This window comes from Brienomyrus brachyistius, chromosome 10 (assembly GCF_023856365.1).
Source record: "Brienomyrus brachyistius isolate T26 chromosome 10, BBRACH_0.4, whole genome shotgun sequence".
In the NCBI taxonomy this organism is placed as follows: domain Eukaryota; kingdom Metazoa; phylum Chordata; class Actinopteri; order Osteoglossiformes; family Mormyridae; genus Brienomyrus; species Brienomyrus brachyistius.
Genome location: NC_064542.1, coordinates 1,540,469 through 1,567,448, shown reverse-complemented (window position 1 = coordinate 1,567,448; position 26,980 = coordinate 1,540,469). Strand labels below are relative to the sequence as shown.

General features: G+C 43.0%; 2 protein-coding genes and 1 long non-coding RNA gene across 4 annotated transcripts; 1 reads left to right on the top strand and 2 right to left on the bottom strand.

Moving 5' to 3' along the window:
- Positions 1-3,163: 3,163 nt before the first annotated feature.
- Positions 3,164-8,952, bottom strand: LOC125750957 (gap junction Cx32.2 protein-like). Its single transcript, XM_049029343.1, has 2 exons — positions 8,227-8,952; positions 3,164-4,607 (listed from the first exon to the last, which is right to left on the bottom strand). Exon 2 carries the CDS (start codon positions 4,581-4,583, stop codon positions 3,516-3,518), a length of 1,068 nt encoding a protein of 355 aa, XP_048885300.1. The 5' UTR covers positions 4,584-4,607; positions 8,227-8,952; the 3' UTR covers positions 3,164-3,515.
- A 35-nt stretch (positions 8,953-8,987) lies between these two features.
- LOC125750964 (uncharacterized) lies at positions 8,988-10,935 on the top strand. 2 transcript variants are annotated; one of them, XR_007400465.1, is made up of 6 exons: positions 8,988-9,114; positions 9,848-9,967; positions 10,058-10,233; positions 10,309-10,380; positions 10,497-10,730; positions 10,828-10,935. It is a non-coding gene; the product is annotated as an uncharacterized LOC125750964 (long non-coding RNA). The 2 variants fall into 2 exon arrangements; XR_007400464.1 differs by lacking the exon at positions 10,828-10,935 and having other exon boundaries at positions 8,992-9,114; positions 10,497-10,803.
- An 8,283-nt stretch (positions 10,936-19,218) lies between these two features.
- On the bottom strand, positions 19,219-23,403 carry LOC125750960 (gap junction beta-1 protein-like). The gene is made up of 4 exons (XM_049029347.1): positions 23,255-23,403; positions 22,377-22,503; positions 21,939-22,161; positions 19,219-21,539 (listed from the first exon to the last, which is right to left on the bottom strand). The coding sequence occupies exon 4, from the start codon at positions 21,524-21,526 to the stop codon at positions 20,699-20,701; it is 828 nt and encodes a 275-aa protein (XP_048885304.1). The 5' UTR covers positions 21,527-21,539; positions 21,939-22,161; positions 22,377-22,503; positions 23,255-23,403; the 3' UTR covers positions 19,219-20,698.
- Positions 23,404-26,980: the final 3,577 nt, after the last annotated feature.

Sequence of the window (26,980 nt, the reverse complement as noted above, 5' to 3'; positions counted from 1 at the left end):
TTGTTCATTTAATTTCATTGTAATAATACTGCACTCCCCAAAAAACAGAATGCAAAGACAACATATCAGAACTAAGAAATGTTATTGTTTTATGACAAATATATGCTAATTTTGAATTTGATGCTAGCAACACGGATCAGTTGGATCAGGGTAACAAAAGACTGGAAAACCTGTGTACTGCTAAAACAAAACACCTGGTTGAATATCTCACTGCTAAGTAGGTTAATTGGCAGCAACAATAGTGCCACAATTTAAGAATAATGTTCCTCAATGGAATATTGCAAAGAATTTGGGAATATCGTTAACAGATTCAAAGATTCAGGTGGCACTGCATTTAATGCAGGCATGATTCTATAGTGGAAATCACTGCATGGGCTTAGGAACACTTACGAAATCCAGTGCCCATGAATGCAGCTCATCGCTGCATCCACAAATGCAACAAGACAACATTTCAGTTGTTGAAACTGAGAACATAATGCGCAGATGATACTGCCGACATGTCACTTTTCATTTTATGATCGGTTCAACAAGGAATTTTAATTTTGTTATTAATGAAACAATGACAACTGTTTGACTAAGTTAGTATGGCATCATAAGTAAAATGTTAATAATTTCTGTTATTACAAAGTAGCTTATATTGGAGACAATGCATGGGAATGTTCATAACAATTCACTTGTAGCGGTTATGACTACCTCACAAGTTACCGTATTTCACACCCTCTCTTGTACGGGAGCCAAATTTAAACATAAAACCTTGAAACTCCAGGCCCAGATATGGGAAACAGGAAGCAGGAAGAAGAGACCTGAACCATAGAACAATGAGAAAATAGTATGACGCTTCTCACACATTTCATGAACTTCTTTAAATGGCGATTCTCCATGCGGTGATGTGATGATGTTCCCCATAAACTGACCTAATGCAACCCCATTTCCAGGAAGGGGAAGGGGCTTGGTGGCCGCCTGGCCTAGGTCTGTGAAAATGGTTTAAGCTGTGTCACACCACAGGATCTGTAATACAGTGATCTGTAAAAGTAACACAGTAACCCGACTGTGTCAATGAGTGACCTGGTAGTTATAATACGATTTGTCCTATGATACACTGCGTGGCCAGAAAAAAGTCCCCATTTGAATTTAAATCAGCAAGTACTTAAAAGCCAATGATTGGATCTTTATCAACGCAACTAGCTAGCAACATTATGCAGCAATAAAGTAAAGTGTACTGAGTGCCTAAATCTCCTGGATGGCCAGGTTATCCCATCAATGGATTTCTTTCTTCCCTGTTGGCATGGCGATATTCCGGGATGATAATGCCAAGATTCATCGGGCTCAAATTGTCAAAGAGTGGTTCAATGGGGAATCATTATCACACATGAATTGGCCACCACAGAGTGTTGACCTTAACCCCATTGAAAGTCTTAGAGATGTGCTGAAGAAGATTTTACGGAGTGGTTCAACTCACCTGTCATCAATACAAGATCTCGACGAGAAATTAATGTAAATCTGCATGAAAAAAAATGTTGAGATGATGATATGATATGATATGATATGATATATGAGCTGTTGGCTAACAGTTGTGACTGGCAATATGAGCAGAATCATTCAGTTGCTGCAATTTATGTTGAGTTGAATATCTCTTTCCAGATTCTAAGTACCATTTTCCCATAAATCCTTGGTTTTAGTCTGGTCCGACCCAGGTTCGAGTCTCCGCCTGGGTTACATGTGTGTGGAGTTTGCATGTTCTCCCCATGTCATCGTGGGGTTTCCTCTGGGTACTCCGGTTTCCCCCCACAGTCCAAAAACATGCTGAGGCTAATTGGACTTGCTAAATTGCCCATAGGTGTGCATGTGTGAGTGAATGGTGTGAGTGTGCCCTGTGATGGGCTGGCCCCCCATCCTGGATTGTTCCCTGCCTCGTGCCCATGGTTCCGGAATAGGCTCCGGACCCCCCGCGACCCAGTAGGATAAGTGGTTTTGAAAATGGATGGATGGATAGTCTGATCTGCCCTAACCTGGGATATTTTTATTGAAAGATGTGTACTGCACACGGTCAGTTGGTCCACTGTGACACAAGTTTCCTGTCATAAGGAAACCTTTCCTTGCTCATCACAACCAACGTCTTTCCCACAGGATGCATCTGTGTTCCTCAACACGGTATAAATGACCAGTGTGTTTAGGGCCTCAAACTCTCTCGAAGTACAAAACAATGTACAAAGTAATAAACATTTAAATATATGGGTAAATTGACCTTTCTTCATAAATACAGTAAATGTTATTCTTTCTTGAAGCTTTGGTAGATCTCTTGTTAAAGGGAAATGGTTTCTCTAATGTATTTGGCCATGATTCATTAACAGACAATAGACCACAATGCAGAAAGGGCAGGAGGCTGGCGACCAAGCAGCAAAGTGGTTCATTTTGTCACACACACACACACACACACACACACACACACACACACACACACACACACACACACATATATATACGCACAAGTTGGTCTTCCTATCTAAATGGGGACCGTCCATTCATTTCTATGGGAAAATCCCTAATCCCAATCATGACTCCCTTAATCTCTACCCATCCCTAACCTTAACCATAAGTAAGCAGCGAATATACAAGACTTTTGGAATTTTTACTTTTTTGATTGCGTTCACAGATTTTTATAAATCTGAGGTTATCCAAATGGGGACCTCAAAAGATGTTCCCAAAAAGTAGGGAAATTTCAGGTTTTACTACACTTTGGGGACAATTTGGTCTTCAAATGTCATCTATGCAAACCCACACACACACAGACACACACACAATTGTGTATTAATATCTTTTTGGGGACCGCTCATTCATTTCTATGGGAAAAATGCTAATGCTAACTATGACAACCTTAATCCCTACCCAGCCCTAACTACAGCCATAAATAACCAAGCAAAATACAAGAGTTTTCACATTATTAGTTTTTTCATTGCAGTCACAGATTTTTTTAAAACAGAGTTTCCCCATAAGGTAAAAATACAGGTATTCGTCACGTTGTGGGGGCATTTGGTCCCCACAAGGTAAGGTATACCTGGACCCCCCCCCCCCCCCACACACACACACACACACACACACACACACATGCAGGATAGATGTGTCTGCTTCTTCTGCATCAGCATGGCATATAAAACACCTAAAATATTTGAGAGAAATATGTTTTAATGTTTTAGGTCTGTTAAATACCAGTTTATTACAATTAGTATTAATGACATTAGGTTGAATGGTATCCAACACTAGGAGTAGAGCAGGACAAGACTTATGCAGCATGTTTTGATTAACGTGTGGGTTGGGAAGCACGTTAATTAACGATGGAGCTTTGAAGATGGACAACAACACATTATTTATGAAGGGTTTGAGAAACAATCTTCCCTGTGTTTTGAAAATGGCAGTTTCCTCTAAAAATATCAGCACAGTCTCCAGCATTAACTGACTTGTCTGTTATGCTCAAAGAAACTGGTTGTAGCTTTCAGATAACTACACATGACAAAACATCAGATCTTCAGGTCTTGTTTGGTCTTATTGTTGCTTTGCTTGTTGGATTGGCAGGATGTTCGCTGATTCTCTATTGTGAAATCTGACGCTGACCTTGAATTACTTATTAAGTTATTTGCCTCATGATTGTGATCCCACTCCATTGCTAAATTGTCCCTGTTTTGCTGGTTTGCTATTTTGCTGCTATACGAATGAGAAATGGATCCTGCCTCGGGCAGAGGGGAACAGCTAGTAGTGCATTTACGTAATTGCTGCACAGACTGATACTCAGGGTATTCGTTATAACTGGGCAGAAATGGTACGTCAATTTTTTCTTGGGATTTAGATACAGGGTTGACTTCAGGCTGAGCTGTTCTGTGCTTCTGTCTGTGCCCGCACTTGGTGACGCACAAGTGAAATATCTCCATGAGGTTCAGCAGCAGTGAGATGCAGGCCACCACCAGCATGAATTGGATGAAGATGGTCTTCTCGGTGGGCCGTGAGATGTAGCAGTTTACTGGCTGGGGGCATGGGGCCTCTTTGCAAACGTAGACAGGCTTGAGTTTGAAGTCATAGAGGAGATATTGGCCCACAATGAATCCAACCTCGAAGATGGTCTTGAAGATAATGTTGAAAACGTATGTGCGCAAGATACTCCCTTGCAGGCGGATCTCGCCAAGTTCATTGCGGACGACAACCACCTTTGTCTTTTCCTCCAGCAGTAAAGGCTGCTTGTCACCCTCATGAAACCTCTGCTCCTGCTTTCGCCTTTTCTTCTCCTCCACGCGCATCAGATGCAGGATGTGGCCCAAGTAGATGAGTGTCGGCGTGGAAACGAAGATGATCTGGAGCACCCAGAAGCGGACGTGAGAGATGGGGAAGGTGTAATCGTAGCAGACATTTTGGCAGCCAGGCTGTTTGGTGTCGCAGCTGAAGCCTGACTGCTCATCTCCCCACACCCTCTCAGCCGCGGTTCCCAGGATCAGGATGCGAAAGATGAAGAGCACGGTGAGCCAGACCTTGCCCACCACGGTGGAGTGTGCCTGGGCGCTCTCCAATAGCCTTCCAAGCAGGTTCCAGTCTCCCATCAATGCCTGTCCACAGACCAAGCACTGCACAGAAACACAAGGCAGAGATCTTAACTAACAATAACAAGGCTATATTTTTCACAAATAACAAATATTCTTATTATTTAGTTAAAATAAGCATTAAAGCATAATTTATGCATGATATGGGGTTTGACACTGTACTGTTGCATTATGTTTTTTACATTTAACCACGTGACACTATATTTGAAGCTGTCATCTATAATGTACTGTACTATAGATAACGTATTATAATAATAATTGATACTTTATTGATCTCCGTGGGGAAATTCTCTTTATGCCTCCCCCAACTTGCTCTTTGTAGAGTAAGCTGTACGCGAAGGGCAGCCATCTGTTGTGGCATCCAGGGAGCTGGGGGTTAAGGGCCTTGCTCAAGGACCCGCAGATGGGCTGAAGCTGGGTTCGAACTGGCGACCCTCCGAGCGCAGGCACAGAGGCTTAGCCCACTGATTGTGCGTATAAGATTTAATAAATCATTACAGTATTTTCTATTGATGGTCATAAGGCGGGGTTGCATGGTGGTGCAGTGGTTAGCGCTGTTGCCTCACACCTCTGGGACCCAGGTTCAAGTCTCCGCCTGGGTTACATGTGTGTGGAGTTTGCATGTTCTCCCCATGTCATCGTGAGGTTTCCTCCGGGTACTCCGGTTTCCCCCCACAGTCCAAAAACATGCTGAGGCTAATTGGGCTTGCTAAATTGCCCGTAGGTGTGCATGTGTGAGTAAATGGTGTATGAGTGTTCTCTGCAATGAGCTGGCCCCCCCATCCTGGGTTGTTCCCTGCCTCGTGCCCGTTGCTTCTGGGATAGGCTCCGGACCCCCCGCAACCCAGTAGGATAAGCGGTTTGGAAAATGGATGGATGGATGGATGGATGGATGGTCATAAGGCATCATTGTGCTGATTATAATACTTCTTAAGCTCCAATGAAGTTCTCGTCTATAATGTATATAATGGTCAGTATAAGAATTAAGGGTGAGTTGTACGGTGTTATGAAGGTATCTACAGTATAGTGCGTTAAAGATGAGACCTTCATAAATTATTTATAATCTTCTTCCCTTTCTTCACATCGTCGAATTGCCAAATATCGATCACTTCAGAGTTTCCAGCCCTCAAGCATTAATTTCAACATTCACAATTTGAACAACCATCAGAAACAAGGGGACAACCTCAAGGGACCAGATTCTTCAGCTGGTCTTCTCAGTGCTGCCATGTTTTTGATCGTTTCAGGTGGTGCGGAGACAAGTTTGGTTTTTCTCGCAGTCACCTGAGACATGAGACATGACTGCTAAATGTTTTACCCAGTTCTGTTCATAAGCTTTCCTCTGTACTACACTACATGTGTGCCTGTGTGTTAGCCTTCTACAGCCGTTGAGTTTCCAAAGGAAACAAGTTTAATCCCCTCATTCAATTTTTGACCTTCTGCTTTTACAATATTACAGTTTTGTGTGTATCTTCAGTCGATACCAAGGGACATAAGGCGGGAAAACTTTTTATTTTCTAAAATAGATGCCCGTGAGCCGGGGGAAGACATGCAAGTCAGCCCCTGATGTTCCCCATCATGCTTTATTTATCTTCCTGCTTACTATTTTCAGGAAGTTTTACCAGATGAAATCGTTCCCCGGTAGACTAATCAGTTAAAAACCAAGATGGGTATCCTTTCATCAGTTATTTTAGGCGTGTTTAGTCTCAACATACTCCAAATAACTTTATTATTTTGAGCTGCTAATCCAGGCGCAGTGTATGATGAGCTTATGATTCATCGTGCCCAGCAAAGAAGCACAACAGAGGAAGTGGTCTGTTATTTTACTCGTTATGTCTAACTGGCACTTTAAAGACCAGAGCAGGATATGAATGTCTTTGGTGGAAACTCAACATTGTCTTTCTGAACATCACAGCACTTCAAAGGAAGACCTATTTCCCCTGAGTCCCAAGATATTTCTGCCTTTTGTCTAGGTTTCAACCCTTCACCTTTTCATATATACCACATATAATGTACTATTGGGTTTGGAGATTTAATTACTGTTTTGTGATATATTTTTATGCTGTAACCCACAATTCATAATTCAAGCACACCAACAACATCTCGCATATTTAAAGTGGCTGGTTAGGCCGATCATTGCTGTCAGATGTATCAGGTAGAGTAAACTGTGTTTGTTTTTGTATATCCTGTTTTTGACAGGGTATGTGAGTGGCAGCCACATAGCAGAAAGCGCACGGTTACTGCAGCTCTCTGCTCTAGCCAAAAGGGTCACACAGACGAACACTGTCAGTAGAACCTTATCTGCGATGTCAGCTAGGTGTGTGTTCTGTGCGGATGTCTCACTGGTAGCCTGTGCCCTGTGCCTGAATGAGGAGCGAAGGAACCTGGGGGGAATGTTTACGCTCCAATATTTCATTTGGCTTCATTACCACCCCCCATAAATACACCTTTGCCTTTAATATAAGTTGTGGCCTCCCAGTATCAAACTCTCTTATGTCACTGGTCAGAGTCACCTGTAAAGCTGCCTTGTAAAGATCAACCAGAACAAAAAGCTTTTGCATGCAACAACAGATAGCAGAAAACATTCACTATAATCGCAATAATCATATGGACATATTTAAAGGGATGAACGTTTCATTGTGACTTAAGCAACAGGTAGGTGCTTCATTGAATGGTCAGGTTTATAGTGGTAAACTGATGTAACGTAAACTGAATAGCAGCAAATGCAGTGTTATATTTTATGTATACAATACCGTACAATAGATTTAGGCAGTTTATGAAAATGATGTTCAAATGATCTTCATGTCGGTGTAAAGCTATGATGTCGAAGTGTGTCAGCTGAGCCATTTCCAAACCTCTCCTAAGTCACCCCAGGATTTACAGCAACCATCCAATACACCCGTGTGTTTTTTGGCCTGACCACTACCCCACTTCATATGACTAACCCATAACTCATTGACTTTTTTTTAACTATTTCGATTAATTAGTTAATTGAGCTGGATGTGAAATTTAACGAATTCATGGAATGTCTCAGGTGCCCCTGAGGAGAGGTTTGGGAACTGAAGCGGCATTCATCTAGCCACCCAACAAGATACTGGTAAATTTTTGGCGATCGGAGGAAATTCTTGTTAGTTTTTCTCGTGTTACTCATAATTTTCATACGTTCTAATGTTTAAATTGTGTTTTTTGAGTATATAATCCCTTACTCCTCAGATAAAGAGACAGAATAGCAAATAGAAATAAACATTTCCTTTGACTGCCTAAGACTTTTGCACAGTATTCCATGTATGTATGTCTGTATATATATACAGTACATATACAGTACGCACACACATACACATTGTACACACACTACTGTATATATGTTCTAGACAAGTATATACACACTTTATATAATTCATTAAAGGTTATTTCTATATTATTAAGAAACACAACAAAAAAATGGTCAAGTTTGTGGACAAAAAGTTTTGAAGACACGAAAGTCACTAAGCATTGTACGTATTCCTTATGTATGATTTTGATGTTTCAGTTATTACATTCAGAAAACTACATTCAGCCACTTGCTGCAAACACATTTTAACTCCAGAACAAGAAAGGTACAGAAAAATAACAGACGGAAAGCATAATGCAGGAGAGCAGAACCCACCTGGTCAACATCAGCCTTACTAATAAGGTTCTTCTTGAAACCACAGTCAATCCAAGCAGACTGATGAGAGGAACCTTAATGTATCTTCTAACTGTAATATTATAATATTATAAACATCTGTTTTAGTAAATATGAGTATATATTCTTCTATATATGCTCTTTATAACATAACACAACAGCCATTCCGGCGTCTTCCCCTGTGATGTTGTCTGGTAGGACCTGTGTACTGTTCGTGTTTGCCTGGACTCTCATGTCGTTGGTCCATCGACCTGGTTTTGGCCTTTACCAGTATACAGCTGATGCGCTCCTCCGACTTCGCTTTCACCTGGCTGCTCTACCGCCGGCTGTGCTTCATCCTTACACGGACATCGCAATTTTCCCTCGCCGAAAGTATATTCATCGGGGCTCTCGCCGGAACTTTCATTATGACAACGACAAGCCAATACAATCTTTCTGGTCCACTTCTCGTTGTTCTCCACTGAACTCTGACCGGGCTGTTAACCACAGTGTATTAGCCAGCCTGGCCAGGTCGGCTAACACTTTCGCCAAATCTGATAGCACCTGTGTCAACTTCGGTCTGCTTAACATCCGCTCGCTTACGAGCAAGGGACATCTCGTTCAAGACCTCCTCACCGACCGTAAGTTTGATTTTTTCTGTTTGACTGAAACGTGGCAGCAGCCCAAAGATTTCTCCCAGCTCAACGACTCCACTCCCCCGGGGTTTGTTTACACCTGTCAACCTCGGGAGTCCGGTGTTCTGTCGAAACATGCTACCCATTGAATTGTGCTACTTAGCGGATCTGCGCATGCGCAGTCCCACAAGTTTGCACTCTGTTTCCACGCCCATGAATCCGTGCTACCTTGGTGCTGAGACTTCGGTTTAAAAAGGTGAGTTTAAACCGTTTTTTTTGCTTAATTTGACCGAAACATTTGAATTTCTGCTAAACTGTTGTGAATGAGCCTTAAGGTTGAGTGAAATAAAAACTTAGTGAAGAAAATTATAGTGGAAAAGCTTTATTGCGATCCAACCAACAATTCCCTGACAGCCCACGGATCCGCAGACCGAAACTGGTTTAGGCTCCCAAATTTAAACACCTACGTTTACATCTTTTTTTGTAAACTTGAATATCTTGTGGTTATCATATGTGTGCAGCGCTATTCAGTGCACAGTGTGGTTCATACGTAAATGCTTACGCACGTGATGACATATGCGATCAGCTACCTTTTGATTAAATGTATGATAATGCTAATAAAAACGAACAGCTCTTCTAATAACATTGAATGTCCACAGAGTAGTTTTTCAATAATTTCGGTCAGCATTTATTAACTTTACACAAACGTTAGTAACAATAAGTGCGAATGAACTCCTAACTAATTTCTGCGCCATTACCCTGGTGAAAAGGTTTACCGTACGAATAATAAAGCAATTTACCTTTTAGTGTAAATATGAAATAATGACGAAATGGTAGCCACCTAATACTCAATGCACAGTTAGAAAATGAATACTATCTTGGTACTATTGTGTTAAATTTTTCAAGTGTGTGTGTGTGTATGTATGTGTATATATAGTAATAATAAAATTCGTTATTTGTGTGTGTAACTTTTATTTCTCATCTCTTAGCTATGGAGGAAAGGTGGGCAGAACTATTTAACTTTCTGTCTCTGGGTACATACCCATGTGGATACAATAAATCCCAGAAACTAAACCTTAGGAGGTATGCTTCCAAATTCACATTGAAGGGTGAGTATCTGCAATAGATTCAAATGTAGCTGGTGTCTTGGTGAAATAGCTCAATAATGATGTTAGTTTCTGAATTAATGTTAATTGCAGAAGGAGAGCTCTTCTATGGCAGAAGAAAAGTCATTAAGACGAAAGAAGATGCAAGAAAGCTCTTCAAAGAATTTCACTCTTCTCCAATGGGGGGGCATTCAGGCATCCTGAAAACGCGCAATGCAATGTCCTCTAGATTTTATTGGCTTGGCATGACCATTGATATTGACCGCTGGGTATGAGTTTTCATTTGTTTTGTCTTATATAATTGTGGATGCTGTATCAATATATTAAGACTTGATTTCTTAAAGGTCTTGGAATGTGACATGTGCCAGAAGGTTGGAAAACCTTTGACTGCTACACAGCCATTAGAGTGTATTAAGGTAAATGTATATTATGCTTTATTGATATTATAGAACAGCTATTACTTAAAACATCAATTTTCATTTATATTTAAGACATAAATCTAAAAATAAATGTATTTGTTTTATCTTGATAGGTTTCTGCTGTATGGGAGCTCATTGGCATTGATCTGACAGGACCTCTACCACAAACTGAGGATGGGTTCCAGTATATCCTAACAGCGACAGACTACTTTTCAAAATGGGTTGAAGCTTTCCCATTAAAAACAAAAACAGCAGCTGAAGTGGGACGCCATATTTGTTCTATTATATATAGACATGGTTGTCCTAAAAGAATTCTCTCAGACCAGGGAAGAGAATTTGTGAATGATGTATGTGTGTTTCAAATTAGTATTGTAGTAAATATAACCCAGGAATTATTTCTTTCTGCTTTGATTGTATTTGTTCTAACAACATTTTTTTTTTTAGCTTAACAACAGCCTTTGTAAAATTTTGGGCATTGAAAGAAGTGTCACTGCTGCATATCATCCCCAACCCAATGGCCTGGATGAGAAAACAAATGATAACATAAAACGGCAAGTCTGTTTTTGAGGTTTTTTTAGAATTGTGTGAGACAGGTTCTAGTCTTTTAACATTACATAATGAATTATTGATATTTTTGACAATAAATCCCTTAATATTTATTCTCTATTCATATTTATTTAATATAATTGATCTCAGTATGTTATGCAGTCCATGATCAGGCTGTGCCTTAGACTTATATTTTTGTTCAGTGTAAGTATAGACTATAGAGTATCACACCATGCTCCCCATATTCAAACTGTGCACAAAGACTGAATATTGACGTGAAATCATGATATTCTGCACTGGGAACATTTTTCGATAGGGCACCTTAGTGTATCGAATTATGCTACTCTTGATATTTTAATTAAAGCTAATATAATAGAGTATCAAATTATGCTCCCCATATTCAAACTGTGCACAAAGACTGAGTATTGATGTGAAATCATGATATTCTGCACTGGGAGCATTTTTCGATAGGGCACCTTAGTGTATCGAAGTATGCTACCCTTGATATTTTAATTAAAGCTAATATAATAGAGTATCAAACCATGCTCCCCATATTCAAACTGTGCACAAAGACTGAGTATTGATGTAATATTATGAGATTCTGCACTGGGAGCATTTTTCGATAGGGCACCTTAGTGTATCGAATTATGCTACTCTTGATATTTTAATTAAAGCTAATATAATAGAGTATCAAACCATGCTCCCCATATTCAAACTGTGCACAAAGACTGAGTATTGATGTGAAATCATGATATTCTGCACTGGGAGCATTTTTCGATAGGGCACCTTAGTGTATCGAAGTATGCTACCCTTGATATTTTAATTAAAGCTAATATAATAGAGTATCAAACCATGCTCCCCATATTCAAACTGTGCACAAAGACTGAGTATTGATGTAATATTATGAGATTTTGCACTGGGAGCATCATGTGATAAGGGAAACAAATTTTCTCATAAATTTGATAAATAGCATGAAACCTTGCCCTACATATTTTTCTTTTTAATTTAAAGGATGATAATACAAATGCTATATTACTATGAAACATGTACTGTTATGGGAAATACACCATTTAAAAAGGAAACCATAAAGTAGCATTTTTCGATGCGGTAGCGTAAATCGATAGACTCTGCTATCGATTTGTGCTACGGTAGCATTTTTCGACAAAGTAGCATAAATCGACAGAACACCGGCCGTGGTGGAGGTCTTGCGGTAATCTATCGTGAGAATTGGAAAGTTCGGTCGTTGTCGGTACCTATCTTTAGTTCTTTTGAATCCGTTGTTTGTCAACTCTCGGGACCTGTTCCAACTGTTGTAGTTGCTATCTACCGTCCTCCAAAGCCAAATTCTGATTTCATAAGTGACTTTGCCGATCTGTTGACCCACTTGGCTACTATTTCTCCTAATATAATACTCCTGGGTGATTTCAACATACATATGGACAACAGTAATCATCCTCTCACCATAAACTTTTCATCCTGCCTCGACAGTTTTGGTTTCAATCAATATATAAACTTTCCCACTCATACTAAGGGCCATACTTTGGACTTAGTTTGCTGCTCTGGATTAACTCCTTTCAACTGTAAGGCTGACGAACTGCCAATCACTGATCATCTGTTACTCTCTTTTAATGTTAAAATGACCCTTTCTGTATTAAAGAATCCTCGCACCATTTCTTACCGTAACATCAAACAAATTAATTCTGACACCCTTTCTGTTGCTTTTTCAAGTATTTTGCATTTCAATAACTTGCTCACTTTAGATGATCTGGTTTCTCATTATAACAGTAGTCTTAATAGTATTTTAAATTCTGTTGCTCCTATAAAAATCAAATCTGTATTATTTTCTCAGTCAGCACCCTGGTATACAGCTGAACTCAGGCTTATGAAAGCAAAGGGTCGACAGCTTGAACGTCTGTATAAAAGAACTGGTCTCACAATCCATAAAGAAATGTATAATAATCATATTTCATATTATAAGGAATGCATTAATCAAACCAAATCTACTTATTTTACTAACATTGTTCAAATGAAGATTCTACTAAATCACTGTTTTCACTGCTTAACTCTACTTTCAAGCCACCAGATTCTCTACCTATTCACCTCTATTCATCTTCCTTTTGTGACTCTCTAATGTTATTTTTCATTAACAAAATTCACAAAATCCATCAAGACTTGGTTCCTGATGTTTTTTGTAGTACCTCTCCTGAAATTATGTTGCCATTACATTGTTTTTCTGCTTTTCAGCTTCCCTCTGTTTCTGATATTTCAGATCTTATCTGTAAGTCAAAATCCTCCACCTGTCAGTTAGACCCCATTCCTACACCTCTAGTCAAAGCCTGTCTACCCTCTCTGCTTCCCCTTATTTTTGCAATCATTCATTCTTCACTAACCACTGGAACCGTTCCTGTTTCTTTCAAAACTTCTGCTATCACCCCAGTATTGAAAAAAACAGGTCTTGATCCTAATCATTTTGATAATTTCCGCTCTATCTCAAATTTACCATTCCTTTCAAAAATTCTTGAAAAAATAGTTGCAACCCAGATTCATTCTCACTTAACTAATAACAATTTATATGAACAGTTTCAGTCCGGTTTTCGCCCTCTCCATAGCACTGAAACAGCACTCATAAAAATAACCAATGACCTTCTTATGGCAGCTGACTCTGGGTTTCTTACCATTCTTATTCTCCTTGATCTGAGCGCAGCCTTTGACACTATCTCTCACTCTGTTCTTCTTAGTAGATTAATCTCCATTGGTCTCTCCCATACACCATTAGATTGGTTTAAATCATATTTGTCTGACCGCACTCAGTTTATCCAGCTTAAATCTTTCACTTCTCAGCCTTCCCCTGTTGCCACTGGTGTCCCCCAGGGATCTGTTCTGGGGCCCCTCCTCTTCATTATTTACCTTCTTCCTCTTGGTCATATCTTCCGTAAATATAATATTCATTTTCACTGCTATGCCGACGACACCCAGCTTTATTTGTCTACTAAACCTGATTCCACTCTTCCTCCACCTTCCCTTAGCCTCTGTTTAGCTGAACTTAAATCATGGTTTTCTTCAAACTTTCTTAAACTTAATAGTACTAAAACAGAGTTTCTTCTAGTAGGCTCCAAATCAACAATATCCAAAACTAATTGTTTTCCCATTGCCATAGATGACTCTTTGGTTTCCCCGTCCCCATATGTGAAAAGCCTTGGTGTCATACTAGATAGCACTTTATCTTTTAATTCACATATCAATAATATCACTCGGTCTGCATATTTTCATCTGCGCAACATTAATCGTCTCCGTTCTTCTCTCACCCCACACGCCACCGCCATTCTTGTCCATAGTCTTGTCACTTCCCGTATCGATTACTGTAATTCACTCTTATTTGGTCTTACTCAAAAATCCATCAATAAGCTCCAACTTGTCCAGAACTCTGCTGCTCGCATTATCACCAGGACCCCTTCTATTCACCGCATCACTCCTGTTCTGCAGCAGCTTCACTGGCTACCAGTTAAATATCGCATCAATTTCAAAATCCTCCTGTATACATTTAAGGCCATACACCACCTCTCCCCTCCATATTTGTCTGATTTGGTTCAGGTCGCCATTCCATCTCGCTGCCTCAGATCCTCTTCCTCTCTTCTTCTCTCTGTCCCTTCCCACCGTCTTGCCACTATGGGGAGCAGGGCTTTCTGCTGCTCTGCTCCCCGGCTCTGGAATTCGCTTCCTCCCGACATTACTAACATTACTTCTCTTCCTCTGTTTAAATCTAGACTCAAAACTCACTTGTTTAAAACTGCTTATTCCATATAACCATTTTTTGAATCTGTCTTCTTATTTTGGATTGTTTTTTAAGGATTATGTTAATTATCTCCATTTATGTTTGTTTTATCATTTGTTGTGTACAGTGCCCTTGAGTGTCTTGAAAGGCGCTTTTAAATAAAATGTATTATTATTATTATTATTATTATTATTCAAATAGCCTAGTCTTCAATTTCACGCAGCCTTAACGTCGCTAACACCACTCATGAAACTTAGCTTCCCTTCTTCCTCTTAAATCCAAAGAGACTTGACGCTCCCTCCTGTCCACGTTCATTTATCCCGCCCACCATCTGTGAACTGGCAGCCAAGCTGTCCTGCTCATGACGGGCACACAGACGGACGAGAATCTGCACGGCTCCCCCGTCGTCAGTGTTGCAGAATTGACAGGAAACAACTGGTGGATCTGAAGGATGATAAACAGGCAACACTTTTGAGGAAAAAGAAACACTCCATCGCTGTGGGGCTGGCTAATTTCACAGCCTAACACATCTACAAAAAAAAATATTTCCTGAAAGCATATGTGTCACGATCCGGAAATACTGGAGACGGCGATCGTGCGGGAAACAGGCAAGGGAAACCAGGTACGGGGAATAACGGGGTTTTATTGGAGTAACGGGGACTAGGGAACATCGGACAGGGACTAGCAAACATCCACAATGACGGACAAGGGTAACAGGCAAGACCAGGACTTAAAACAGGACAAGACTAAGCAAAGTAATCAGACAAGGCTGGAGACAATCAGGGACGCACACGCGGGTAATCAGGGGGCGTGGCACACACGAGGAGCCGACGAGCCGGGTCATGACAGAACCCCCCCCCAAAGGCGCGCTTCACCGGGCGCGCCAGGGAGGAGGCGACGAACGGGACACAGGAACCGGGACCGAGAAAAGAACAAAACTAACGAGAGACCGGAAACAGGACAGAGGCACAAAACATAGCGAGAGACAGAACGTAAGACACGACTCGACACAGGACCGGGAAAGCGGAGAGACAGACCAGGAAGGGAGAGATAGGAGGGACAGGCGGGACACTAGGAGCGGGAGTGCAAGGAGGGAACATCGGGAAACGAGGAGCAGGAAAGGGCGGAACAGACGGGCGAGGAACAAAAGCAGACGGGGCAAAGACATGAGGTACGAAGGCAGAGGCATAGGGCGAGAAGGAGGGGGTACCAAGGGGAGCCCGAGGGAGCCCCAGCGGGCGACGGGAGGCAGCCGGAGGGGCCGCAGGCGGCCGGGAGGCCGGAGCCGGAGGGGACCCCGGAGGGGCCGAGGAGACAGGGCGAGGGACCCGCGGAGGGGCCAGGGAGGGAGCAGGAGGGAGCACCGGGGAAGGGGACGAGGGAGTAGGAAGGGGCCAGGGCGAAGGCCCGGAGGAGGGGGGAGCCGCAGCAGGCGGCGACGTCCGGGAAAGGGCCGGAGGTAAGGGCCCCGCAGGCGACCGAGGAGCCGCCGTCGGGGAACCCCCAGGCGACCGACCAGGACCCAGAGAGGGGAGCGAGGCAGGGCGACGAGGCACCGGAGAGGGACCTGCAGGCGACAGCCGACCCGGAGGGCCAGGACCCGCAGGCGCCAACCGAGCCCCAGCGCAGGCGAGGGAGGGCGAGCCAGGGGGCAGGGCGGGCGGGACCCCAGCCCTGCGTCTGTGTCCCCTTCCCCTGCGGGACACAGACAAGCCGACCCTAGTTCGGGGTCGATCTCGCCGGGGCGAGGGACTAGGGGTTACGAGTTCTGTCCCCGAGGGGTCCCATTCCAGCTCCTCCACCTCCGAAGAGGGAGGAGCCAAGATGGAGTTGTCCAGGACCACCTCGGGGACTAGGACAGGGACTGGAGCTGCTGCAGGCGGAGGGGGCGCCTCTGGAGCTGCTGCAGGCGGAGGGGGCGCCTCTGGAGCTGCTGCAGGCGGAGGGGGCGCCTCTGGAGCTGCTGCAGGCGGAGGGGGCGCCTCTGGAGCTGCTGCAGGCGGAGGGGGCGCCTCTGGAGCTGCTGCAGGCCGCCGGGGCGCCGGGACAGGAACACGGTCAGGTCGCCGGGGCGCCGGGACAGGAACACGGTCAGGCCGCGGGGGGGGCGCCTGCCCGGGAACTGGAGCGCGGTCAGGAACTGGAGCGCGGTCAGGAACTGGAGCGCGGTCAGGAACTGGAGCGCGGTCAGGAACTGGAGCGCGGTCAGGAACTGGAGGTGGCTGCAGTGGGGGCGCCGGCCCGGGAGCTGCAGCAGGCGGCTGCAGAGGGGGCGCCTGCCCTGGAGCTGCAGGTGGCTGCAGTGGGGGCACCTGCCCTGGAGCTGCAGCAGGCGGCTGCAGTGGGGGCGCCTGCCCGGGAGCTGCAGCAGGCGGCTGCAGTGGGGGCGCCTGCCCGGGAGCTGCAGCAGGCGGCTGCAGAGGGGGTGCCTCTGCAGGAACTGGAGCACGGTCAGGAACTGGAGCGCGGTCAGGAACTGGAGGTGGCTGCAGTGGGGGCGCCGGCCCGGGAGCTGCAGCAGGTGGCTGCAGAGGGGGCGCCTGCCCGGGAGCTGCAGCAGGCGGCTGCAGAGGGGGTGCCTCTGCAGGAACTGGAGCACGGTCAGGAACTGGAGGTAGCTGCAGTGGGGGCGCCGGCCCGGGAGCTGCAGCAGGCGGCTGCAGAGGGGGCGCCTGCCCTGGAGCTGCAGGTGGCTGCAGTGGGGGCACCTGCCCTGGAGCTGCAGCAGGTGGCTGCAGTGGGGGCGCCTGCCCGGGAGCTGCAGCAGGCGGCTGCAGAGGGGGTGCCTCTGCAGGAACTGGAGCACGGTCAGGAACTGGAGGCAGTGGGGGCGCCTGCCCTGGAGCTGCAGGCTGCTGCAGTGGGGGCGCCTGCCCTGGAGCTGCAGGCGGAGGGGGCGCTTCCGGAGCTCTCCGGAACTTGATCAGCCTCCGGAGGTCTTCAGCCATCCTCTCCAGATCTGAATACGGGGATTCTGGAGTGAAAGAGGCGAAATCCTGCCCTAGTTGCACTGCGAGCTTTTCCCCCTCCGGAGGGCCCTGTGGGGCCGGTTCTCCCATCACCCTCCAATACAGTCCTTGGAGGGTGAAGTACCTGTCAGCGAGGATCATGGGTGGCGGCGGCAGCGAAGATGGCTGCGCAGGCGGCGGCGGCCGCCCGGGAACGGGGTCCGCCGGCAATGGCGGCCGCACGGGAGCGGTGTCCGCCGGCAATGGAGGCCGCACGGGAGCGGTGTCCGCCGGCAATGGCGGCCGCACGGGAGCGGGGTCCGCCGGCAATGACGGAGGGAGGTCCTCCGTACGGGCGATCGCCGTTCTCCTCCGTCTCCCTCGCAGGCGCCTGGCGGTTGCGGGAGGCGGCGCGATGTCCGTAAAAACGGACGGTGGAAAAAAGGCTTCTGGCTCCGGGTAGTGGAAGGGCTCCTCGTCCTCGTCCTCACTTGAGAGCCAGTACTTCCACGCAGGATCGGGGACGCGTGTGGTCGGCCCCCGGGCTGGAGGTAGGGCAGGTACCTCCCTCTCGTCCTCCGCCGGAAGCCAAAGCCTGGAGAGCGAGCAGGCGCCGAGAGAGATCGGCTCTTGAGGGAGCCTCTTCCTTTCTCTCTGCTTCTTCTTTGGGTCCGTCATTCTGTCACGATCCGGAAATACTGGAGACGGCGATCGTGCGGGAAACAGGCAAGGGAAACCAGGTACGGGGAATAACGGGGTTTTATTGGAGTAACGGGGACTAGGGAACATCGGACAGGGACTAGCAAACATCCACAATGACGGACAAGGGTAACAGGCAAGACCAGGACTTAAAACAGGACAAGACTAAGCAAAGTAATCAGACAAGGCTGGAGACAATCAGGGACGCACACGCGGGTAATCAGGGGGCGTGGCACACACGAGGAGCCGACGAGCCGGGTCATGACAATATGCTGCTTAGTCAATGATAAGTCTGCTCTGTGTAGCCAGATCAACCTGAAATCACTGCTAAGTTACAGTAAATTAACTAGCTTGTGCAATATGCTGTTAAGCTTCCTGTAAGATGAAACTGACGCCACACTGAAAACTTCAACACTAAAACACTAAAAGTTTTAGGGCTGTTGGCTTCAGGTTACACTGATTGGGGGGTAAAGTGAAAGGAGTTACAGTAGAGAGTATCGAGGCATATAGTCAACTAATTCTAAGACCACATAGTACATTTTTTAGGGCAATTAAAAAATTACTTTTAAAAAATTGTTTTGTAACCTGAACAAACATGGACATGGATTTGGGAGGGGAGCAGTAAAACAAACAGCTGACACATCCAGTGTCACTATTACACGAAGGAAGTTTGTCGGCCCCCTAGTGGCCGCAGAAAAAGCTGCGCTAAGTAAATGAAAGGCCGCTGGACCTGTTACAATCCGCTTTTGTCTTTTTGCAGGGTCATTGTTAATATAGTTCCATTGAGTATGATAGCAGACAACAGCCAAGGTGTAGTTCAATAACATTTAATATTATTAATTAATAAACAATCACAATATATATGTCATATGTAAGAGACAATACTTTTAGAAAAATTCAGCACTCTTTTTGCATTTATAATTGAATGTAAGATATTAATTTTAATCAGCAGCCTTTAGCAAATGTATATTTTTGGTACTGACAATCTAACAATCAAAATGCCATTTAATTTAGATACGTATCTCTTATGTAACATATTATCAATGAAATATACATATCTCCTTTACAACATTGTTTGGATAATATAGTATTATTCACGCATCTAGTTCTGTACAGTAAAAGTATATTCCAGATTTTAAGGCCCATTTACAGTCTTGTGATAAGCTTTGGTTGCAGCTTATAATTAGTACATTCTTCATTTACTAGTTTAACCACCATAAATACAATACACCTGAACACGTACTGAAATGTTAAAACTAAACCGTATGTGTGCATTTGAAGCAAATAAAGAAAAAAGAGGCAAAAATATCAATGGAAAAAAAATGAGAAGGTACACAGTGAAACTTCAGTTGGTTTGATCAAATACGCGTGTTAACCACTTGAAAAACAACAAACGTGTTATGCATCTTATCAGCATGCAAAAGTTTTATACGGTAACGACTCAGTCATGGCCCTCCAGTTCTATAATTGTCCTGAGTTCATCTGGTTAGCAAAGCTGACATGAACAGTGAAGCGCAACGGCGAGCGGATGGAGTTGCTTAGCACAATGTCTCCGGCAGCCGCAGTCGAGAAAAACCCGGACTTCGCGTTTTTAGGAAACAAGTTCATAGTGACAGTATCTTACCAGGTTCACACGGTTTGGTTTTTCTCGATACGGTACATCGCCTTAATGCGACTCACATATGTCAAAATAAAAATCACGATTTGATAAATGAATGCACAATATTTTCACAAGTACATTATTTAAAACAGGAGTTCATTACCTAAGCAAATTATTTCATAATGTGGTCGTTATGACGTTACGTTCCTGCCTTGGAGGAAACCTGAGAAAATCGGTCCAGCACAGTCCTGCTCCTGATATCTCTCCAAGGGTCGGTTATCTCATTATCTCATTAATGAAAAATATTGTACAGACACAAACAATGCGTAGTTAAAACAGTCCGTTGGAACAACGGTCCACACTGTCGATTTTCGCCCATCCATAAGAAGGTTGCTTCTTGAAATCCTCTATAAGAAAACGTAAGTCTTGCTCCAGTGAGTTAAGGTCTGACTGGTCCTGTACAGAATCTCGACTCAGGAAATAGCAGCTTCAGTTCCATTTGTACCAGGAAACTCTTCTTTCCCCATTCAACTGTAATTTCAGTTGCACATTTAATTCATTTTCATGGTCTTTTATCTTTTATCGCTATAATCAGAAAATGTATCTTTCAGTATTTTAATATATTCAAACTGTATATTCATATGGTTACCGCATTCCTTCAATGCAATGGATGAATGAATGAGATTATTGGCATATTGAGCCATGACTGATGTAGAGAGCTTGTTAAACATTGTTAAGACAGCAGCCTTTCTAAAAAGCTGAACACCTCTCCCCTTTTTCCACTGGGTTCTTTCGGGTATCCTTGAATTTGGACCTGAAAGAATGGTCTGCAATGAGCTGATTGATCTCATTTTGCTTGAGAGAGGAAAGTTTTTGAGTAATCCAAGGTGCCTTCGAGGTCCCATCAGAATCATGGACGTGTCTTGCACAAGCCCTGCCCACCAAGTAGAGTACCTCCGCGATGTTGAGCAGGATGCAGACCCCAGACACAGTCAGCATGAAGATGGTGAAAATGGTCTTCTCTGTAGGCCGGGATACAAAGCAGTCCACCGTGTTGGGGCAGGGGTAGGAGTCGCATTTGACCAGTCGTATCATCTTGTAGCCTGGGTAGATCACGTAGAAGATGTACATGAAGGCCACCTCGAAGATTATGCGGAAAATGATGCTGACCACATAGGTCCACCACAGGGCTCCGATGAGCTTGAACTTCTGGTTCTTGATCTGTTCCAGGTCCTTGGGGCTGCCACGCCCCGACATCTTGAGGACCTTCTTGTCGACATGGCGACGGTGTGCCACATGCATGGCCACCAGCAGGGCGGGGGTGGAGACCAGGATGAGCTGCAGGGCCCAAAGTCGGATGTGGGAGATGGGGAAAAACTGGTCGTAGCAGACGCTGTTGCAGCCGGGCTGTTGGGTGTTGCAGGTGAAGCCTGACTTTTCATCTCCCCACACACTTTCTGCCGCCACGACAAGGACCAGGATGCGGAAGATGGAGAGGACGGACAGCCAGATGCGACCAATGCCAGTCGAATGTCTGTTTACGCCACTTATAATGGCATAAAAGGATGCCCAATTCATTTTGGTTCCGGGTCTGAAAAAGAGTGAAGAACAGTTACGATGACAAAAAAATTATCTATGCTTCAACAACAGCCTCAGTTCTATCATCATATTAATATCTGGGGCTTTATTTGTACTTATACCTGCAGACTTATACCTGCAGACATATACCTGCAGACATATACCTGTAGACATATACCTGCAGACATATACCTGCAGACTTATACCTGCAGACTTATACATACCGCTTGCACACCGATTTCATGGAAAAAAAATAAAGTTATAAAAGGATACATGACAGCAACAAAATCTGAAATTTGGTACGGTTAATGTAAAAAAAGTACCAGTTATGACTTCCCAATGACATTGTATGAAAGAATGCCACTTGCTACCCAAAACTGCAAAACATTTAAAGCAAAAAGAAGTTACTTACAATCTGTAGTACTCTGTATTCCGTGGTTATGTATTCAGTCCATCAACTTAATTAATCCCATAACGCCAGAACGTTTTGATGAAAACTGCTCCATTTTTCTTCTCAAAGGGACGCCACTGTATTTCTTGGTCAGATTACCAGGCTAAGCAGCAGGTGTTATTAATGTCAGTAACTGCCAGCTCTGCAGGCTTCATCGATCCCCCGGCACACCATGAACACAAAGCTGCATTCAGGAGGAGAACTCAATAAGAAATCTCCGGTTCTGCTCACACTGCTTATGAGAGAAAGTTGATGGTCACACGCCACACATGGGTCACCCGACCAACTGCACTCGGGCCAATGGCAGAGGTGTAACTGGGCCATGTGACCGTCATGTCACACGCCTCCTTCAGGTTACCGAAATGTTGAGGCTTTCACAGGGTTTAGTACAGTACATACCATGTATTCTTCATTTGCCAAAAGACAGCTGTTAGGTCTTGTCTTTGATATAGAATATCGGATCTGTAAGGTCTCCCACTTGGTGTGTCCGCCTCAGCCCTGATCTACCTTAGTGTCCTGGAGGACTCTGAAATAAACATGATCATGTAATTCTGTTCCCATTAGACAGATAACAGAAATTCCAAATCGGTTTGTTTCATTATTTCAATATTGCCTCATCTCATTATCTCTATCTGCATTTTTTTTGCATCAGACAAGACACTGTAAAGATATTTTCTGGTCAATGAACAGTTATTTGGCATCCAAAAAGAAAAATAGTGAAACATATGGTGATTATGTTCCCAAAGGTCCTGCTGGCAATTTCCACAGTTAACGAGGAACACTGGAATAACAAGGTGGCAATGTGTAAATATAAAGTGTTATTTGCTATGTTTTTTGTTTCTACCTCAGAATCTATTGCGACAAGTCATCATTAAAACCTTTTTTTTAAAAAAAAACTTTACTAGGGGCCAAGCACTGTAGGTGTGTAGGCACCTATTCTAATTATTATTATTATTATTATTATTATTATTATTATTATTATTATTATTATTATCATTATTATTATTATTATTATTGTTATTATTATTATTATTATAGTCTGCCATGGGAGTCTATGGCAACCCATAGAACCGATTGGTAACTTTTTTTTTAATTTGGCACATCGATAGAGGACAGTTCAACCTATTCAGACAGGAAATTTGATCAGCAGATAAACCAATTAAAGCACCATCAGCTGATAAACCAACATGATCACTGATATCTTAGTACAATAAATGGCCCAACTACCAGACTGTTAAAAAAATCTATATATATATACGTGAAGGAAATGTATTTACCTTTAGTTGAGGTGATGTACAAACATGTCCAGAAATCACTGTGAATTACTGTTATTACCCTAAGCTGATTTATTTATTTATTTCCCACTCAAAGGATTAGTTGAGCAGAACACCATGCCTTTGAAAATTGCAAATGAATTCCCTGACACTAGCCGCTGCCCTGCACTGTAGAAGTCATATGCCCTTATATAAACTATTTACATACAATGGGGGCCTTCATTGTGCCAAACAAGACTCTTTACAATTCAGATCAAACGCCTCAATTTCCGCCTACCCTCAGCAAAAGAATGAATCTCTGTGCACAGAGAAAAGCTTTTCCTGCATTATTTATTGTGCTGGACAGGGCGAGTGAATGGCGTTTCTTACGTGAGTCAGGGTCTAAGAAAATTATGAAGAAATTGATAAAGCTGTGCTGCTTTTTGGTGACGTCATAGGGCAAGATTCTTGGAATATAATGCCATTATATGAACTATGTTCATATAATATTAAGTGGTGTATGTTTGTGAGAATTTACAAGAGCAAAGGAATAATATACTGTACACAAAAATGCATAATGCTGCCTTTGATCAAACTTTTTTGTTAAATATTTATACCAAATCTGTTTAGAGTAAGAATAAACACAATCTGTCATGGCTTTTCTGTGTATATATATATATATATATATATATATATATATATATATATATATATATATATATATATATATATATACATAATATATATCAATATATATATATAATTTTTTTTATTTACAGAGCACATTACAACTGGTTTTACTGCTACCACTACTGAAAGACATCTGTTCATCTATAAATTGATTAAATTGTTTTACTGATACCATTATTGAAAAACGTCTATTAATCTATCAAAACGTGTCAATTTTGGGTGTTTCTCAAGATCACAGAACAGCATACAAATAGACTAATTTTGTCTTGACAAAGCTGTAAGTGAATTGCCATCTGATTCGAAAAAAAAATGGACTGTTTCAAGGTCCAGAATTGAATTGCATACTGAGATAATCACACCGCAGAAATGCGTCAGACCATGATAATGGTCCTTAAATCTGACATGAGAGTAGGGAGGGAAGCATTCAAAACTATGGTGACAGCCTCTCTCTCTGACGTCCGTATTGTGGGCTGCAGATCTCTGCTGCAGATTAGAAGGTCAGTTCCTGGAGCTCCGAACGTAACGTTGTTGTGCTGTTGAGTCATTCGCTAGGTTTTTGATCCAGTCAAAAATTCCAGTGACCTCAAGCATACATCCAGACTGGTATGTAATGTCAGTTATCCGTCCTCCTCGTGCACTGCTGAGTTTATTCAAGAGTGCGGCTCTGCCACCCCCATTTGGGAAAAAATTAAACAAAGATTTACAGTTTGTGGCAAACACATGGTGTGGCTGCCGGGGGAAAAAAAGGAAAAAGGCACAAGGCAACCATTTGTTTGTGTGCTTTTCGGCAGCTTCGCGTTAAACAGAACCTGCGTTGTGGTTTCTGCTGTCTTGAGACAAAAAGGATCCATAGCCTTGCTTCACTCAAATAAAGCCAACAGCAGCTTTTATTTGAACTTTATATTTGTTACATGATACATTTTAACAAAAATGCCCCAAGAGGAAAATGGAGTCTTTAGGCTTGACTGTGTTTACTACAAAACCGATAAAAGTTACAAACTCAATAAAAACGACAATAGCAGCTTGTTCAGAAAAGGCTAGGGACACTTGGCCAGCTAGCTTTCACTGTACCGATGGAGCCTTAAAGTCCAAACAAGTAAAAACAAGTTTATCATCACCAGAAAAGTACTCAGCAGATTCCTGAAAGTTTGCATGACTCCCAGTTTACGTCGTAAAAAAGCTATTTGACATTTAGGTGCAATTTCCAGGAAACACAAGGACTATTCTCTAAGCAAGGCACTGTAAAGATTTTCATAGAAATATTTTATATGGCTGCAATAAAGATAGACAAGAAATTAGCCATAACACTTGATTGAGTTTAAACGTAAAATTTGGGTGAATATCTAAGGTAGATTATGCTTACTTGTCACACTGAAACAGTGCAGTGTACAGTTCTTAAATAGATTTATGCTCTTTGATAAAATGCCATCTGCTTTGTATTTTGGGTTTGTATTTTTTCTTGTCTTTTTGTTGAAGGACTGGAAACCGCTAAACCGCACTGCGCTAACCTAAAAAACAATAAACTAGTAAGCAATGTCCGATAAAAATGAAGGACATCATCGACTTCCTATAATGGCAATATAAAAAACACAAATGTGGTTGTTCTGTTCAAAGCAGCTAATTATCAATGTAGACACATCCAAGGAAAGAATTGCTCAAAATCACATATTTTTATTCCAAATTCCAGTTTTCAATTCGTTTATTTAATTTGTGTCATTCTCTGGTGATAATTTAGTTATCTGAACATCTGGCACTGCTGTAGATAATTAAGCATTGCTAGCTTCTTTTATTATGATGAAAAGTTGCTATCTGTCTGACTGTTCAGTGACCCAGTAAATTAAGAACTAAACTGGAAACAAAAAAAAATCTTTAACAGGTTGTTCTGCCAATTAAAACAAACTGTATCACTGTATTAATCACTGTATTAATGGAAAGCCTAATTTGGCACAGGTAATTTTTAGCAAAGAGATGTAAATTCAGTTTTACAATCACAAAGAGCCCTACCTGTGGAATGTGTAATTGACCCACAAAGTGATGTTTCACCCCAAACGTGTACTTTCTAGCAGATCAATCATCCATCCATCCTCTGTACTGCTTATCCAGAACAGAATCACAGTTATCGATTTATCCTAAATACAAATGCCCTTAAATTTATTATTTGACTGTGTATGTAATTACCACCCTGCTAATATGTTTGTTATGCTGTATCTGCATTGGTTACATTCTGTGTTTTCTTTGAATGCCTTTTTGCTGCAATTCAAGCAGATCAAGATCCAGGTGTAAGGAGAAGTTAAGGCGGATACAATGATGAATGCAGATCTGCAATACTGAGAAGTCTAAAGTAGGCCAGCAGAATCATAAATGTTCTTTCTTCTTTTTTGAACCTGGAAATGAGTTTTGTGAGATTCCTAATATGTTCGAGATAACTTGTACCTGATTTCTTACATACAGTAAGCTGAAGGAGACCTTCACTTTTTTTAATACCAGGAAAATAAGCATGTGGTTGTACATAAATGCATGCACACACACAGCTAGGCCGCCAGGCATGCTCACAGATTAGGTATCTATATCATTGTGGACCCTCCCCATTCATTTCTATGGGAATAACCCTAATCCCAAGAATGACAACCTTAACCCCTATCCAAGCCCTATCTTCAACGATAAGTAACCAAATAAAATACAACACTTTAGATTTTTAGTTTTTCAATCACAGATTTTTATAAAAATGATTCCCACAAGGGCGGCATGGTTGTGCAGTGTTTAGGACTGTTGCCTCACACCTCTGGGACCCGGGTTCAAGTCTCCACCTGGGTCACATGTGTGCGGAGTTGGCATGTTCTCCCCATGTCGTCGTGGGGTTTCCTCCGGGTACTCCGGTTTCCCCCCACAGTCCAAAGACATGCTGAGGCTAATTGGACTTGTTAAACTCCCATAGGAGTGCATGTGTGTGTGAGTGAATGGTGTGTGAGTGTGCCCAGCGATGGGCTGGCCCCCAATCCTGGGTTGTTCCCTGCCTCATGCCTGTTGCTTCTGGGATAGGCTCCGGACCCCCCGTGACCC